Source organism: Ranitomeya imitator, chromosome 2 (assembly GCF_032444005.1).
Source record: "Ranitomeya imitator isolate aRanImi1 chromosome 2, aRanImi1.pri, whole genome shotgun sequence".
Taxonomy (NCBI): domain Eukaryota; kingdom Metazoa; phylum Chordata; class Amphibia; order Anura; family Dendrobatidae; genus Ranitomeya; species Ranitomeya imitator.
The window spans coordinates 840,309,518-840,327,333 of NC_091283.1; the positions used below are offsets into that span (position 1 = coordinate 840,309,518).

The 17,816-nt window shown below is 43.9% G+C and overlaps 1 protein-coding gene across 4 annotated transcripts in view; it reads right to left on the reverse strand.

The window, feature by feature from the left end:
• Positions 1 to 17,816, reverse strand: part of SORCS1 (sortilin related VPS10 domain containing receptor 1) — an 810,676-nt gene that overhangs the window by 249,463 nt on the left and 543,397 nt on the right. For all 4 annotated transcript variants that reach the window (XM_069754250.1, XM_069754247.1, XM_069754248.1 and 1 more), the window contains exon 8: positions 9,176 to 9,265. In XM_069754250.1, coding sequence (XP_069610351.1) covers positions 9,176 to 9,265 — 90 coding nt within the window. The remainder of the gene's footprint in view (positions 1 to 9,175; positions 9,266 to 17,816) is intronic.

Sequence of the window (17,816 nt, forward strand, 5' to 3'; positions counted from 1 at the left end):
GGACACTTTCAAAGTTTGCCCAATTTTTCAGACTGGCTGACCTTCATTTCTTAAAGTAATGATGGCCACTCATTTTTCTTTACTTAGCTGCTTTTTTCTTGCCATAATACAAATTCTAACAGTCTATTCAGTAGGACCATCAGCTGTGTATTCACCAGACTTCTGCACAACACAACTGATGCTCCCAACCCCATTTATGAGGCAAGAAATCTCACTTATTAAACCTGACAGGGCACACCTGTGAAGTGAAAACCATTCCCGGTGACTACCTCTTGAAGCTCATCAAGAGAATGCCAAGAGTGTGCAAAGCAGTCATCAAAGCAAAAGGTGGCTACTTTGAAGAACCTAGAATATAAGACATAATTTCAGTTGTATCACACTTTTTTGTTAAGTATATAATTCCACATGTGTTAATTCTTAGTTTTGATGCCTTCAGTGTGAATGTACAATTTTCATAGTCATGAAAATACAGAAAAATCTTTAAATGAGAAGGTGTGTCCAAACTTTTGGTCTGTACTGTATATACAGTGGCATGTAGGAGTTTGGGCACCTCTAGACAAAACCACTTCTATTGTGAACAGTTAAGCAAGTTAAAGATGAAATGATCTCTAAAAGGGTTAAAGTTAAAATGACACATTTCCTTTGTATTTTAGGCAAACATATATATCCTCATTTTTTACATTTTAAAATTACAAAAAGAAAAATGGGGTGATGCAAAAGTATGGGCACCCTTGGAGATTTGTGTGCTCAGATAACATGACCAAAGTTTCAAACCTTAATTAGCCTGTTAGGGTTCTGGCTTTTTCACCGTCATCATTAGGAAAGGCCAGGTGATGCAAATTTTCCAACTTTCTAAAAACCAAGCCTCCTCTGTTGTGAATTCTGTGGCTGAGTTCACTTCTGTGGTCACAAGTGGTATTGCAGTCTCTGGGCTTCCTCCCTCAGGTGTTTTGGTGAGCTCGTTGGCTGCCTTGCTATTTAGCTCCACCTGAGTCTGTCTTCCTTGCTCCTTGTCAATGTTCCAGTGTTGGATCTGAGCTACTGCATCTTTCCTTGGGCCTGCTGCTCTGCTAGATAAGTGCTTCTAGTTTGTTTTCTGTTTTTTCTGTCCAGCTTGTTATTATCTTTTGCTGGAAGCTCTGAGAAGCAAAGGAGTGCACCGCCGTGCTGTTAGTTCGGCACGGTGGGTCTTTTTGCCCCTTTGCGTGGTTTTCGTTTTAGGGTTTTTGTAGACTGCATAGTTCTCTTTGCTATCCTCGCTCTGTCTAGAATATCGGGCCTCACTTTGCTGAATCTATTTCATTCCTACGTTTGTCTTTTCGTCTTGCTAACAGTCATTATATGTGGGGGGCTGCCTATTCCTTTGGGGTATTTCTCTGAGGTAAGTCAGGCTTGTATTTCTATCTTCAGGCTAGTCAGCTCCTCAGGCAGTGCCGAGTTGCATAGGTAGTGATAGGCGCAATCCACTGCTGCTTATAGTTGTGTGAGGATAGATCAGGTACTGCAGTCTACAGAGATTCCACGTCTCAGAGCTCGTCCTATTGTTTTTGGTTATTGCCAGATCTCTGTATGTGCGCTGATTACTGCACGCTGTGTTGCCTGATTGCCAGCCAGAACAGTACAAGGAGCCAAACCAATGATTCCCAATAGAGGGAAAAAAAGAAATCCTGACAGCATTTTTTTTTCTTAGCTCTGTCTTCAGTCTTTTTTTTCCCCTAGACATTAGAGTGCTTCAGGACACAGCTGTGGACATGGATATTCAGGCTCTGTGCTCCTCAATGGATAATCTCGTTGTAAATGTACAAAAGATTCAAGATACTATTGATCAGAAATCGATGCTAGAACCAAGAATTCCGATTCCTGATTTGTTTTTTGGTGACAGAACTAAGTTCCTGAGCTTCAGAAATAATTGTAAGCTATTTTTGGCCTTGAAACCTCATTCTTCTGGTAATCCTATTCAACAGGTTTTGATTATTATTTCTTTTTTGCGCGGCGACCCACAGGACTGGGCGTTTTCTCTTGCACCAGGAGATTCTGCATTGAGTAATGTTGATGCATTTTTCCAGGCGCTGGGATTGCTTTACGATGAGCCTAATTCAGTGGATCAGGCTGAGAAAAATCTGCTGGCTTTATGCCAGGGTCAGGATGATGTAGAAGTATATTGTCAGAAATTTAGGAAGTGGTCAGTACTCACTCTGTGGAATGAATCTGCACTAGCGGCTTTGTTCAGAAAGGGTCTCTCTGAAGCTCTTAAGGATGTAATGGTGGGATTTCCTATGCCTGCTGGTTTGAATGAGTCTATGTCCTTGGCCATTCAGATCGGTCGTCGCTTGCGCGAGCGTAAATCTGTGCACCATCTGGCGGTATTGTCTGAGAGTAAACCTGAGCCTATGCAGTGCGACAGGACTATGACTAAAGTAGAACGGCAAGAACACAGACGTCTGAACAGACTGTGTTTCTATTGTGGTGATTCTACTCATGCTATTTCTAATTGTCCTAAACGCACTAGGCGGTTCGATAGCTCTGCCGTTATTGGTACTGTACAGTCCAAATTCCTTTTGTCCATTACCTTAATGTGCTCTTTGTCATCGTATTCTGTCATGGCGTTTGTGGATTCAGGCGCTGCCCTGAATCTGATGGATTTGGATTATGCTAAACGTTGTGGATTTTTCTTGGAGCCTTTGCGGTGTCCTATTCCGTTGAGAGGAATTGATGCTACACCTATGGCAAAGAATAAGCCTCAGTACTGGGCCCAGCTGACCATGTGCATTGCTCCTGCACATCAGGAAGTTATTCGCTTTCTGGTACTGCATAATTTGCATGATGTGGTCGTGTTGGGGTTGCCATGGCTACAAACCCATAATCCAGTATTGGATTGGAACTCTATGTCGGTAACCAGCTGGGGTTGTCAGGGAGTACATGGTGATGTTCCATTTTTGTCTATTTCGTCATCCATTCCTTCTGACATCCCAGAGTTCTTGTCGGACTTTCAGGATGTATTTGAAGAGTCCAAGTCTGATGCCCTACCTCCGCATAGGAATTGTGATTGTGCTATCGATTTGATTCCTGGTAGTAAATTCCCTAAGGGTCGTTTATTTAATTTGTCCGTACCTGAACACACCGCTATGCGCAGTTATGTGAATGAGTCCCTGGAGAAGGGACATATTCGCCCATCGTCGTCACCATTGGGAGCAGGGTTCTTTTTTGTAGCCAAGAAGGATGGTTCGCTAAGACCGTGTATTGATTACCGCCTTCTTAATAAGATCACTGTTAAGTTTCAGTATCCCTTGCCATTGATTTCTGACTTGTTTGCTCGGATTAAGGGGGCTAGTTGGTTTACTAAGATTGATCTTCGTGGTGCGTATAATCTGGTGAGAATCAGGCAGGGAGATGAATGGAAAACGGCATTCAATACGCCCGAGGGTCATTTTGAGTATCTGGTGATGCCGTTCGGACTTGCCAATGCTCCATCTGTTTTTCAGTCTTTTATGCATGACATTTTCCGTGAGTATCTGGATAAATTCTTGATTGTTTACTTGGATGACATTTTGATCTTCTCAGATGATTGGGAGTCTCATGTGAAGCAAGTCAGAATGGTTTTCCAGGTACTGCGTGCTAATTCCTTGTTCGTGAAGGGATCAAAGTGTCTCTTCGGTGTGCAGAAAGTTTCATTTTTGGGGTTCATCTTTTCCCCTTCTACTATCGAGATGGATCCGGTTAAGGTTCAGGCCATCCAGGATTGGACTCAGCCGACATCTCTAAAAAGTCTGCAGAAATTCCTGGGCTTTGCTAATTTTTATCGTCGCTTCATCTGTAATTTTTCTAGCATTGCCAGACCATTGACCGATTTGACCAAGAAGGGTGCTGATTTGGTTAATTGGTCTTCTGCTGCCGTGGAAGCTTTTCAGGAGTTGAAGCGTCGTTTTTGCTGTGCCCCTGTGTTGTGTCAACCTGATGTTTCTCTTCCGTTCCAGATCGAGGTTGATGCTTCTGAGATTGGTGCAGGGGCGGTTTTGTCACAGAGAGGTTCTGGTTGCTCATTGTTCAAACCATGTGCTTTCTTTTCCAGGAAATTTTCTGCTGCTGAGCGTAATTATGATGTGGGCAACCGAGAGTTGCTGGCCATGAAGTGGGCATTCGAGGAGTGGCGTCATTGGCTTGAGGGTGCTAAGCATCGCGTGGTGGTTTTGACTGATCATAAGAACCTTACTTATCTTGAGTCTGCCAAGCGCTTGAATCCTAGACAGGCCCGTTGGTCGTTATTTTTTGCTCGTTTTGATTTTGTGATTTCATACCTTCCGGGCTCTAAAAATGTGAAGGCGGATGCTCTGTCTAGGAGTTTTGTGCCCGACTCTCCGGGGTTATCTGAGCCGGCGAGTATCCTCAAGGAAGGAGTCATTGTGTCTGCCATCTCCCCTGATTTGCGGAGAGTGTTGCAGAAATTTCAGGCTAATAAACCTGATCGTTGTCCGGCCGAGAAACTGTTCGTCCCTGATAGGTGGACTAGTAAAGTTATCTCTGAACTTCATTGTTCGGTGCTGGCCGGTCATCCAGGAATCTTTGGTACCAGGGAGTTGGTTGCTAGATCCTTCTGGTGGCCATCTCTGTCGCGGGATGTGCGTGCTTTTGTGCAGTCCTGTGGAATTTGTGCTAGGGCTAAGCCCTGCTGTTCACGTGCCAGTGGGTTGCTTTTGCCCTTGCCGGTCCCGAAGAGGCCTTGGACACATATTTCGATGGATTTCATTTCTGACCTTCCCGTTTCTCAAAAAATGTCGGTCATTTGGGTGGTCTGTGATCGCTTTTCTAAAATGGTCCATCTGGTGCCCTTGGTTAAATTGCCTTCCTCCTCTGATTTGGTGCCTTTGTTCTTCCAGCATGTGGTTCGTTTACATGGCATTCCTGAGAATATTGTTTCTGACAGAGGTTCCCAGTTTGTCTCGAGGTTCTGGCGAGCCTTTTGTGGTAGGATGGGTATTGACCTGTCTTTCTCCTCGGCCTTCCATCCTCAGACTAATGGCCAGACCGAACGAACCAATCAGACCTTGGAAACATATCTGAGATGTTTTGTTTCCGCTGACCAGGATGATTGGGTGTCATTTTTGCCGTTGGCTGAGTTCGCCCTTAATAATCGGGCCAGCTCGGCTACCTTGGTCTCTCCATTTTTCTGCAATTCTGGGTTCCATCCTCGTTTCTCTTCAGGACAGGTTGAGTCTTCGGACTGTCCTGGTGTGGATTCTGTGGTGGACAGGTTGCAGCAGATCTGGTGTGGGACCCCGACTTCGTGTTGGGGATCTGGTTTGGTTATCTTCTCGTCATATTCCTATGAAGGTTTCCTCTCCTAAATTTAAACCTCGTTTTATTGGTCCGTATAGGATTTCTGAGATTCTCAATCCGGTGTCTTTTCGTCTGATCCTCCCAGACTCCTTTTCCATACATAATGTATTCCATAGGTCGTTGTTGAGGAGATACGTGGCACCTATGGTTCCATCTGTGGAGCCTCCTGCCCCTGTTTTGGTGGAGGGGGAATTGGAGTATATTGTGGAGAAGATTTTGGATTCTCGTGTCTCTAGACGGAAACTCCAGTATCTGGTCAAATGGAAGGGTTATGCTCAGGAAGATAATTCCTGGGTTTTTGCCTCTGATGTCCATGCCCCAGATCTTGTTCGTGCCTTTCATGTGGCTCATCCTGGTCGGCCTGGGGGTTCTGGTGAGGGTTCGGTGACCCCTCCTCAAGGGGGGGGTACTGTTGTGAATTCTGTGGCTGAATTCACTTCTGTGGTCACAAGTGGTATTGCAGTCTCTGGGCTTCCTCCCTCAGGTGTTTTGGTGAGCTCGTTGGCTGCCTTGCTATTTAGCTCCACCTGAGTCTGTCTTCCTTGCTCCTTGTCAATGTTCCAGTGTTGGATCTGAGCTACTGCATCTTTCCTTGGGCCTGCTGCTCTGCTAGATAAGTGCTTCTAGTTTGTTTTCTGTTTTTTCTGTCCAGCTTGCTATTAACTTTTGCTGGAAGCTCTGAGAAGCAAAGGAGTGCACCGCCGTGCTGTTAGTTCGGCACGGTGGGTCTTTTTGCCCCTTTGCGTGGTTTTCGTTTTAGGGTTTTTGTAGACTGCATAGTTCTCTTTGCTATCCTCGCTCTGTCTAGAATATCGGGCCTCACTTTGCTGAATCTATTTCATTCCTACGTTTGTCTTTTCATCTTGCTAACAGTCATTATATGTGGGGGGCTGCCTATTCCTTTGGGGTATTTCTCTGAGGTAAGTCAGGCTTGTATTTCTATCTTCAGGCTAGTCAGCTCCTCAGGCAGTGTCGAGTTGCATAGGTAGTGATAGGCGCAATCCACTGCTGCTTATAGTTGTGTGAGGATAGATCAGGTACTGCAGTCTACAGAGATTCCACGTCTCAGAGCTCGTCCTATTGTTTTTGGTTATTGCCAGATCTCTGTATGTGCGCTGATTACTGCACGCTGTGTTGCCTGATTGCCAGCCAGAACACTCCTCTATCCTTGTGCCAAAAAATAGCAACCATGGGTTCTTCTAAGCAGCTGCCTAGCACCCTGAAGATTAAAATGGTGGAGGCCCACAAAGCAGGAGAAGAAGAGAGCAAAGCATTTTCAAGTTTCCCTTTTATCAGTTCGAAATGTAATTAAGAACTGGCGGTTACCAGGAACAGTAGAGGTCAAGACAAAGTGTGGAAGACCAAGCAAAATTTCAGTGAGAGCTGCTCGTAGGATTGCTAGAGAGGCAAATCAGAACCTCCACTTGATTTCAAAAGATCTTCAGAAAGATCTAGCAGACTCTGTAGTTGTGGTACATTATTCTACTATTCAGAGACACCTGCACAAATATGGCCTTCACAGAAGAGTCATCAGAAGAAAACCTCTCCTGCGTCTTCACCATAAAATTCAGCATCAGAGCTATCCAAAATAACATGTAAGCAAGTTTGATGCAATTTGGAAACAAGTCCTGTGGACCAATGAGGTTAAAATAGAACTCTTTGACTATAATGATCAAGGTATGTGTGGAGATAAAAGGGCACAGAATTTCAGGATAATAACATCTCGACAACCATTAAGTTGGGTATGGATCAATCATGCTTTGGGGTTGTTTTTAAGCCAATGGCATGTGGAAAATTTTACGGGTAGAAGGAAGAATGGATTCAATGAAATTTCAACAAATTCTTGATGCAAACATATCACCATCTGTAAAACGTTGAAGGTGAAAAGAGGAAGAGGATGGCCTCTACAAATGGATAATGATCCTAAACACACATCACAATCCACAATAGACGACCTCAAAAGGCGCAAGCTGAAGATTTTACAATGACCCTCACAGTCCTCTGACCTGAACATCATTGGAAATCTGCAGATATACCTCAAAATAGCAGAGGAAGCAAGACGCCCCAGAAATCTCACAGAACTGGAGGAATTCTCCAAGGAAGAATGGATGAAAATCCTTCAAACAAGAATTGAAAGACTCTTGTCTGGCTACTGATACTTGCTAAAAGGGAAAAGGGGGTACTAACAATGCAGGGTGTCCAAACTTTGTACTGGTCCATTTTCCTTTCTGCAATTTAAGAAATAAAAAATATGACAATAAAATATATAGATATATATATATATATATATATTTATTATTTTTATTTTTTTTGCCAAAAATACAAAGGAAATGTGTCATCTGTAACTTTAGCCCTTTTACAGGTAATTTCATCTTCAACTTGCTTAACTTTTCACAATAAGTTATTCTGACCAGGGGTGCACAAACTTTTACATGCCACTGTATTATTGTATAATATAACTTACTGTATGATTCTGAGCCTCTTGGGTATATAATTATATATATTAATATTATATGTGTTGCAACATTGTTTCTGAATTCTCCTGATTAAGAACTACCAAAGAAAAGACTGAGAAACAAAGAAAAAGAAGTAGAGGAGGAGAACTTTACAGATGAAGAGGTCATTCAGATACTGTTGTAATCATGGCAATAAGTTTATGGGCACTACCTGAGACCTTTATCTGTGGCCAATGACTTACATGCATGTTATGTGACCGTTCGGAAAGTACGAATATCCATTGTTATAGAGAGGCGCCTCCACCAGTGATAGCTAATCAGGGGTGGTCGCCCTGCTGGCTCCACCTCCGAGGACCTATTTATTGGGAAAATCTTAACTATGGACAATGTTGGTGCAAAATAAACAAATAACGTAAGTAGCCATTACTGAAATAATTGTAGGACATGTACTTTGTGTAGCGCCTACTGGCAGCTTCATCTCTGCAAATGTTTTATATCTGTATGAAATATAATAGTGCGTATGTTGTTCTGGAATTTGGGGTTGCTTCATTTTTGGCATCTGTGTCTAATATGGTGGGGCCAGTCCACATGACAACCCACATGATAGCTAGATGTCCCCTATGTGTAAGCAATGAAAATGTATCCTTCTAGTATGTCCATTCATTGCAATGGAGGACGCAACCCGGCAGAAAACAGCAGAATATGCAAAATATAAGATGTGAAGATAACACGGTGAGTTGGGAATTTCCTACCTACAAACGTCTTGTAGAATAATCGCACGCCTCGATCCCTGGAGGAAAAGGCTTTAGAAAAATAGATGAATCTGAAAATATTTTACTATGATGTTTAGTGATAAATGATGCAGACACAGATGCAGGTTCTGCTTCTGATAAATGACAGAACAAGGAGGTCACACGGAGCGGCGAGCCGCGACCCGGCAGGTGCGAGGCGGTGGAAATGAGATTATTACATGTGATTCATCCCCGCAGGTGCTGTGGGTAAAATCATATAACCTTATTATAGATGAAGATGAAAAACTCGCCTATACATAAGTAATGTCATGCCTCCATCACGTGGTACAGTAAGAACAATTGTAAGGGGCCCCCTAGAATAAATCACAGTGTGAGGGCCCTCCTTGTACTACGTCATACCATGACCACCACCTCTGGAAAGAAGAATTAAATAAACAATGCTCAGGCTTTCAATCAATATCTATTAATAAAGAGTGGTGGCTTCAACAATAACAGATAATCAGGGGTGGTCCATCTGCTGGCTCCGCCCCCGAGGAGCTAGTCAGTATAGAACTCTTTAAAATGGAAAGACTTTGCACCAAATAAACAATTAATTTAAGCAGTCATTATTGAAATGATAGAAGGAAACTGTACCTTGGGTAATGCGTATTTTGGCAGCTTCATTTGTGCAAATGGTTCTCGTCTGTAAGATACATAATAATGTGGACGTCCTCCGGAAGTGAGCTGCAAATTAGAGCGAGACACAGTGTAAGAATGAGGCTTTACATAGACAAATGTCCTGCTTGATTGATGCAGTATGTAAGAGTAGCAGTTTAGTGACAAACTCGGCTCTGCTACATCTGTATCACTAAGAAACAGTCACATCAGTAAATGTCATCGACCCGAATTGGAGGTCACAGAAGACGGCAGATAATCTTGGGCTTCATGTACCTTGGAGAAGTAGTTCATGGCGATCTCAGTCTCCAATAAACCAGGTCACCGGCTCTGCTAGACCGGCAGGTTTGAGGATTACTCAGAATTACCGTAGATTAGCAGCCAGTAAGAGGTGAGCGACATAGAACCATTAGATTAGACAGCAATATATTCCCACAATCTCTAAATCGGGAGATTACGGGATTATCTCTATCCGGTAATTATTTAAAAGATGCTTGAACTCCCAGCGGGAAGACGTAGCAATATCAACCTACGAAACTGGGCCGTGTATTTTAAGGATCTTTTCCTGTAAATCATCACCGGAGACTTGAGAATTACAACAACAGTGATATTTAGGAACAGAAGTTTGTGTGAACGGCATCAGGTTCCAGAATTAGGCACTTTTACACGCTTGTTTTTTGTGTCTGCATGGGTCCGTTTTTTCAGGACCGCGAATACAGACAAGCGCACACCCATTATATTCGATGGTGGGGCCCACATGTCAGGTTTTTAACATGCACCATGGACAAAATGTGTGCTGCACACGTGCACACTAATGACATATGGATGACAACCGTGTGTCATCAGCGAGACACGCAGCGGCGTCTGAGAAGAAGCGGTACAGTTCACGCTCTTCACTGTTCACCGCCCAAGAAATAAGCCCGTTAAGTCTGGCAATTAGCCTCCACTCTTCCCACTTGCCCAGGTGCGATGGCAAGTGCGGTAATAGGGTGCGTTGGCAAGTGCGTTAATGGGGTTGGGGTTAATGTCAGCCGACATCAAGCCCAGAGGTTAGTAATGGAGAGGTGTCTATAAGACTTCCCCGTTACTAACCCCATAGTCATATTGTAAAAAATACTCATCCAGAATAAAGTCCTTTAATTGAAATAAACACACTCTAACCCTCAATTTCACATTTATTACTGTAAAAATGAAATAATAAAAAAACCATATTCCTCACCTGTCCAACAACAATCCATTTGTCCCACACAGAACTCCATCCCTGCTGCATTTGGTTTACATGGCTGACCAGTGGCATGATGGGACCATTCAGCCATGAACCCAGTAGACACTGAGATGAGTTTGGGACGCAGCTTCAATAATGAGCGATAACGTCATAGAGGTTACCGCCGGTCACTGCCAGCTGTTCCCACGCTCAGTTCAGTGTGAGACGGCTGATGAACTGCGGTGACCTTCATGACGTCACTACTAGCACTTTGAGAAAATTCTCATTGAGGTCACCACAGTTCATCAGGCCGCTCACAATGAGCTGTCTGTGGGAACCGCAGCTTCAGTGACCTGCGGTAACATCAATGATGTCACCCAGGTCACTATAGCTGCGCTCAGACGCTCCGTGTCTCCTGCATGTCAGGCTGAATCATGTCACCATTCAGCAAAGTATCCAGATGAAGCAGAGGTGGATTACGGCATGGGACAGATGGATTACCGTCGGACATGTGAGGAATATGGTGTTTTTTTTATTTTTAATTTATACTGTAATAAATGGGAAAAAGAGGGTAGGAGTATTTATTTATTTCAAATAAAGAATTTTATTCTTGCTGCGTATCTACTTTAAAACCTACTATGGAGTTAGTAACGGGGGCATCTTATAGATGCCTCTCCATTAATAACTACTGGGCTTGATGTCAGCTGACACTGCAAAGCTGACATCAACCGCAACTCTATTACCACACTTACTATTGCCACAGGACAAGTGGGGAAAGAGGAGGCCAAGCACCAAAATTGGCATATCTTATGAATGTGGCGCTATTTTTGTGGTGGCTAAGAGCTGATGTTTTTAGTCTGGGAGGGGGCCAATAACCCTAGCCCCTTTCCAGGCTATTAATACCAGTCGGCAGCTGTCTGTTTAGTCTTTGCTGGTTTTTAATTATCCTGGGGACCCTACGTCATTTTTTTTTGTGTCTCTCCTATAATAACCAGTAAAGGCTAAACAAACAGCTATGAGCTGATATTGAGACCCTGGGAAGATTTATGGCTATTGGCCCTTTTCCCAAAATATTAACAAGAGCCCCCGGCTGTCTGCTTTCCCTCTGCTGTTTCAAAAAATTATGTGTGAGCCTACAATTTTTTTTTTTAGTAGTATTTATTTTATACATGATGTACACAGCAGGTGTTGAATACGACTCCTATCATTGTCACCTTGTCCAGGCGACAATCATGAGAGCTGCCTTCAGCATCCGGCACCTGGGAGCAGCTAACTGTATTGCTTTTCCAAGATGCCGGCATATGTCTCGCAGGACACGGACACAAAAGGCAAATGGATACACGGATGTCACATACGTACCGTACATATGAATGACACGGACCGCAGATCTCACCAGTACTGGTTTTTACAGAGCAGGAATCACCAGGACGTATGAAGGGGCCTAAAGCTGCATACAGAAGTAGCAGAGCCGAGTTTGTTTTTGATATGTTTCCTTTGGCGATGTAATGGAATTATCCACAGCACCCATTACAATATGTTCTATATCGCCTCCTATAAACACTACGGCTGATTCATCATTGTCTCTTCCCCTGTTTTTTGTGTTTTTTTTAACTTTTTTTTTGCACCAAATTTATTATTATTTTACTTGCGCCTTTTTTGAAGTCTAACTTATAACTGTTCGCCTGTTTTCTTATTTTTATTTACTCCTCGTGGGCAGAGTCAAGCAATTCCAGATATTTTTGCCTGATTCAATAATGACTTTTTTAAAAGTTGCAAAACTTGGCGCAACTTCACTGCAGTTCCTTCTGGTGTTTTTTTAGTACGTTTTGGTGCAATGTTTGTGACTTTTGGAGTCAAAAATTGCAAAAACAGTTTAAAGACAGAAAGAAAGACCATTTTTTGACTTTGTGCTAATTTCCTGAAAATGTGTCTGCAAAAATGGCAACTAATAGCACAGAAGAAAAAGTAAAGTGATTTCAGAAAACGCCAGTGATGAATCGGTGCTGTAGCACAGATCATTTCATAGCGCCTGGGGCAAGCGCTACATCTGCAGTGCCCCACAATCAGCACCTATTGCTACTGGGGGCAGAGGTGGTGGTCACTAAGAGCCAACTCATATGGCGGGGCCACCCTGAAGCGACTGCCACCCTTAAATATATTGACATATTATATATCGTGATATCATCCAACCTTGCAGAAGAGCCGAAGCCTTGGCTTCCCTGCTATAACACTGCTTGCTCAGTACGCCACAGGACAGTTTAGGCAAATGGCCTACAGAAGGATAGGGTAACACACAAGACAACAACACTCCGGCACAAGTATCGCAATGATATCACCGAGCCATGCTGCCTGCGCTGGGATGCTGGCGGTGCATGGTCACTGCGTCTGTGAACAGTGATGTTTTGAAAGAGTCTGTGTACAAAAGAGTGCTGCCGAATGGGGCTGTGTATAGAGGAGAAATTAACTACCGGATGGGGCTGCATATGAAGGGGGTGAAGGAGTGGTGGAGTGCAGAATGTGGCAGTGTATAGGGGAACAAAATACTGTAGGAAGAAGTTGTATACAGAGGAAAGGAATTATAAATGAAAGAAGTTATGTGATGCATAATGAGGCTGTATATAAAGTAGAGCAGAGATGAAGGAAGGAGCTGTATATAGAGGGGTTGATGATGCACTGCAGGATGGGGCTGCATGTATAAGGATTAATATATTGCACAATGAGGATATATAAACATGATAGAAGGGAACTATTCCTGGATGGAACTGTTTATAGAGGCAAGAAGTAATGTACTGTAGGATGGGGCTGTACATAGAGGAGAGGAGTGATGTACTGTAGGATGGGGCTGTATATAGAGGAGAGAAGTGATGTACTGTATGATGGGGCTGTATATAGAGGAGAGAAGTGATGCACTGTATGATGGGGCTATACATAGAGGAGAGGAGTGATGCACTGTATGATGGGCTGTACATAGAGGAGAGGAGTGATGCACTGTATGATGGGGCTATACATAGAGGAGAGGAGTGATGCACTGTATGATGGGCTGTACATAGAGGAGAGGAGTGATGCACTGTATGATGGGGCTGTATATAGAGGAGAGGAGTAATGCACTGTATGATGGGGCTATACATAGAGGAGAGAAGTGATGCACTGTATGATGGGCTGTACATAGAGTAGAGGAGTGATGCACTGTATGATGGGGCTATACATAGAGGAGAGGAGTGATGCACTGTATGATGGGGCTATACATAGAGGAGAGGAGTGATGCACTGTATGATGGGGCTATACATAGAGTAGAGGAGTGATGCACTGTATGATGGGGCTATACATAGAGGAGAGGAGTGATGTACTGTATGATGGGCTGTACATAGAGGAGAGGAGTGATGCACTGTATGATGGGCTGTACAAAGAATAGAGGAGTAATGTTCTGTACGATGGGGCTGTATATAGAGAAGAGTAATATACTGTATGATGGGGCTATACATAGAGGAGAGGAGTGATGTACTGTATGATGGGGCTATACATAGAGGAGAGAAGTGATGCACTGTATGATGGGCTGTACATAGAGGAGAGGAGTGATGTACTGTATGATGGGGCTGTACATAGAGGAGAGGAGTGATGCACTGTATGATGGGCTGTACATAGAGTAGAGGAGTGATGCACTGTATGATGGGGCTATACATAGAGGAGAGAAGTGATGCACTGTATGATGGGCTGTACATAGAGTAGCGGAGTGATGCACTGTATGATGGGGCTATACATAGAGGAGAGAAGTGATGCACTGTATGATGGGCTGTACATAGAGTAGAGGAGTGATGCACTGTATGATGGGGCTATACATAGAGGAGAGGAGTGATGCACTGTATGATGGGGCTATACATAGAGGAGAGAAGTGATGTACTGTATGATGGGGCTGTACATAGAGTAGCGGAGTGATGCACTGTATGATGGGGCTATACATAGAGGAGAGAAGTGATGTACTGTATGATGGGGCTATACATAGAGGAGAGAAGTGATGTACTGTATGATGGGGCTATACATAGAGGAGAGAAGTGATGCACTGTATGATGGGCTGTACATAGAGTAGAGGAGTGATGCACTGTATGATGGGGCTGTATATAGAGGAGAGAAGTGATGTACTGTATGATGGGGCTATACATAGAGGAGAGGAGTGATGCACTGTATGATGGGGCTGTATATAGAGGAGAGACGTGATGCACTGTAAGATGGGCTGTACAAAGAGTAGATGAGTAATGTTCTGTAGGATGGGGCTGTATATAGAAAAGAGTAATGTACTGTATGATGGGGCTATATATAGAGGAGAGATGTGATGTACTGTATGATGGGGCTATACATAGAGGAGAGGAGTGATGTACTGTATGATGGGCTGTACATAGAGTAGAGGAGTGATGTACTGTATGATGGGCTGTACATAGAGGAGAGAAGTGATGTACTGTATGATGGGCTGTACATAGAGGAGAGAAGTGATGTACTGTATGATGGGCTGTACATAGAGGAGAGAAGTGATGTACTGTATGATGGGCTGTTCATAGAGTAGAGGAGTGATGCACTGTATGATGGGGCTGTATATAGAGGAGAGAAGTGATGCACTGTATGATGGGCTGTACATAGAGTAGAAGAGAGATGTACTGTAGGATGGGGTTGTATATAGAGGAGAGACATGATGTACTGTAGGATGGGGCTGTACATAGAGTAGAGGAGTAATGTTCTGTAGGATGGGGCTGTATATAGAGAAGAGTAATGTACTGTATGATGGGGCTGTATATAGAGGAGAGACGTTATGTACTGTATGATGGGGCTGTATATACAGGAGAGAAGTGATGTACTGTAGAATGGCGCGGTATATAGAGAGGAGTGATATAGTGTAAGATGGGTATGTATATAGAGGAGAGAAGTGATGTACTGTATGATGGGCTGTACATAGAGGAGAGAAGTGATGCACTGTATGATGGGGCTGTACATAGAGTAGAGGAGTGATGTACTGTAGGATGGGGCTGTATTGAGGAGAAAAGTGATGTACTCTACGATAGGGCTGTATATAGAGGAGAGGAGTGATGTACTGAAGGATGGGACTGTATTTAGGAGAGGAGTGGTTTACTGTAGGATGGGGCTGTATATAGAGAGGAAAGAGTACTGTAAGATGGGGCTGTATATACAGAAGGTTATTTACTATAGGAGAAAGGAGTGATGTACTGAAGGGTGGGGCAGTATATAGAGGAGACTAGTGATGTACTATAGGATGGGGATGTATATATAGCAGAGAAGTGATGTACTGCAAGATGGGAAAGTATATAGATGAAAGGAGTGATGTACGGTAGGATGGGGCAGTATAAGGAGGGGCTGTGAGGAGTTATATATTGCAGAATGGGACTATATATAGAAGAAAGGAGAACTTATAAAACTGAACATACAGTAGAGGAGCAATGTACTGCAGGTAGGGTGAGGTAAATAATGGGGAAATAAGTATTTGACAGCAGGTGTGTAGGTATAGAGGGTGTTTAGGGGGCAGGAACCTGGGTCCACAGACCCCCTGCTGCATTCACAAGTATTATGAATGCACACGGTTGATGGGGTCCACTTGCAGAAGAGTTGGGAGATCTCTGGCTCCCCCGCTCGTCCATGAAGGATGTGATGTTAGGAGAAGAGCACAGTCACTTGCAGCTAGTTAGTGAATATTGATGGCTAATGGTTCAATCTTCAGGACTTTCCACAAGCCAGAAGAAAAATAGTGTTCCTTCATATAAAGCTGTAGGAAGTGCAAGATTCGTCTTGTTGAAAAGCTGTAAGCCTAGCAGAGCTGTGCGCACTGGACGGATCGTGCGCCTCTGTATTAATGTGCTCATACATATGTATGCTGCTTATTTTCTGTAGTAAAGCAGTTAGCGGTTCACGAGAGACGACTTGTTTAAGGGCATTTGTACTTCGCTTAGTCCTGACACCTGTCTCCACGCTTGCTGCATGTCTTTATTAATATGTTGTCTTGCTGAAAACGTTGAGTCCTTTATATCTATTTATTGCGCTGCACATATTATGTGAAAATGAAAAAGACGTTCCATTAACTGGGTTAGTTAGAAATATTTAACTGTTTGGCTTCTGCAGCTTATATGTATTACAAGATTGCAAGCTGCTCAATGCTGTTCAGTGTCAACCGCAAAAATCTCCTGAACATAATCTAAGCTCAATCCTGATCATAACAGATCAAATAATCTAATACCCCAGGTTCCTGGTTGGTACAGTGGCATTGCTTTCCTCATGGGGAGGTGATGACATGCTTGGAAGCAAGGAAGGATCCCTTTATCAGGTGTTCATACACATACAACATGTTCTCACTCCAGGCCAGAAGGGGGAGCTCTGATCCAGTTTGTGGGTGGCTCCCCTATATACTGTATATTCTGGCTGGAGGGAAAGTAGTCGATGAGTGAGAGAGGAGTCTGTCAGAAGGACAGAGCAGAGTGGAGGCAGACGGAAAGGAAAGTAAGGAGGAGTGGGGCTGTGCAGCCACGTGAGGTGCTGCAGCTCCTGCAAAGGGAAAGAGTGGAAGAAGTTGTATGGAACAAGTTGTTGGTGGCTCACCTATATATATTCTGGCTGGAGGGAAAGTAGTCGATGAGTGAGAGAGGAGTCTGTCAGAGGGACAGAACAGAGTGGAGTCAGACGGAAAGTAAAGTAAGGAGGAGTGGGGCTGTGCAGCCACGTGAGGTGCTGCAGCTCCTGCAAAGGGAAAGAGTGGAAGAAGTTGTATGGAACAAGTTGTTGGTGGCTCACCTATATATATTCTGGCTGGAGGGAAAGTAGTCGATGAGTGAGAGAGGAGTCTGTCAGAGGGACAGAACAGAGTGGAGGTAGACAGATAGGAAAGCAAGGAGGAGTGGGGCTGTGCAGCCACGTGAGGTGCTGCAGCTCCTGCAAAGGGAAAGAGTGGAAGAAGTTGTATGGAACAAGTTGTTGGTGGCTCACCTATATATATTCTGGCTGGAGGGAAAGTAGTCGATGAGTGAGAGAGGAGTCTGTCAGAGGGACAGAACAGAGTGGAGTCAGACGGAAAGTAAAGTAAGGAGGAGTGGGGCTGTGCAGCCACGTGAGGTGCTGCAGCTCCTGCAAAGGGAAAGAGTGGAAGAAGTTGTATGGAACAAGTTGTTGGTGGCTCACCTATATATATTCTGGCTGGAGGGAAAGTAGTCGATGAGTGAGAGAGGAGTCTGTCAGAGGGACAGAACAGAGTGGAGGTAGACGGATAGGAAAGTAAGGAGGAGTGGGGCTGTGCAGCCACGTGAGGTGCTGCAGCTCCTACAAAGGGAAAGAGTGGAAGAAGTTGTATGGAACAAGTTGTTAGTGGCTCCCCTATATATATTTTGGCTGGAGGGAAAGTAGTCGATGAGTGAGAGAGAAGTCTGTCAG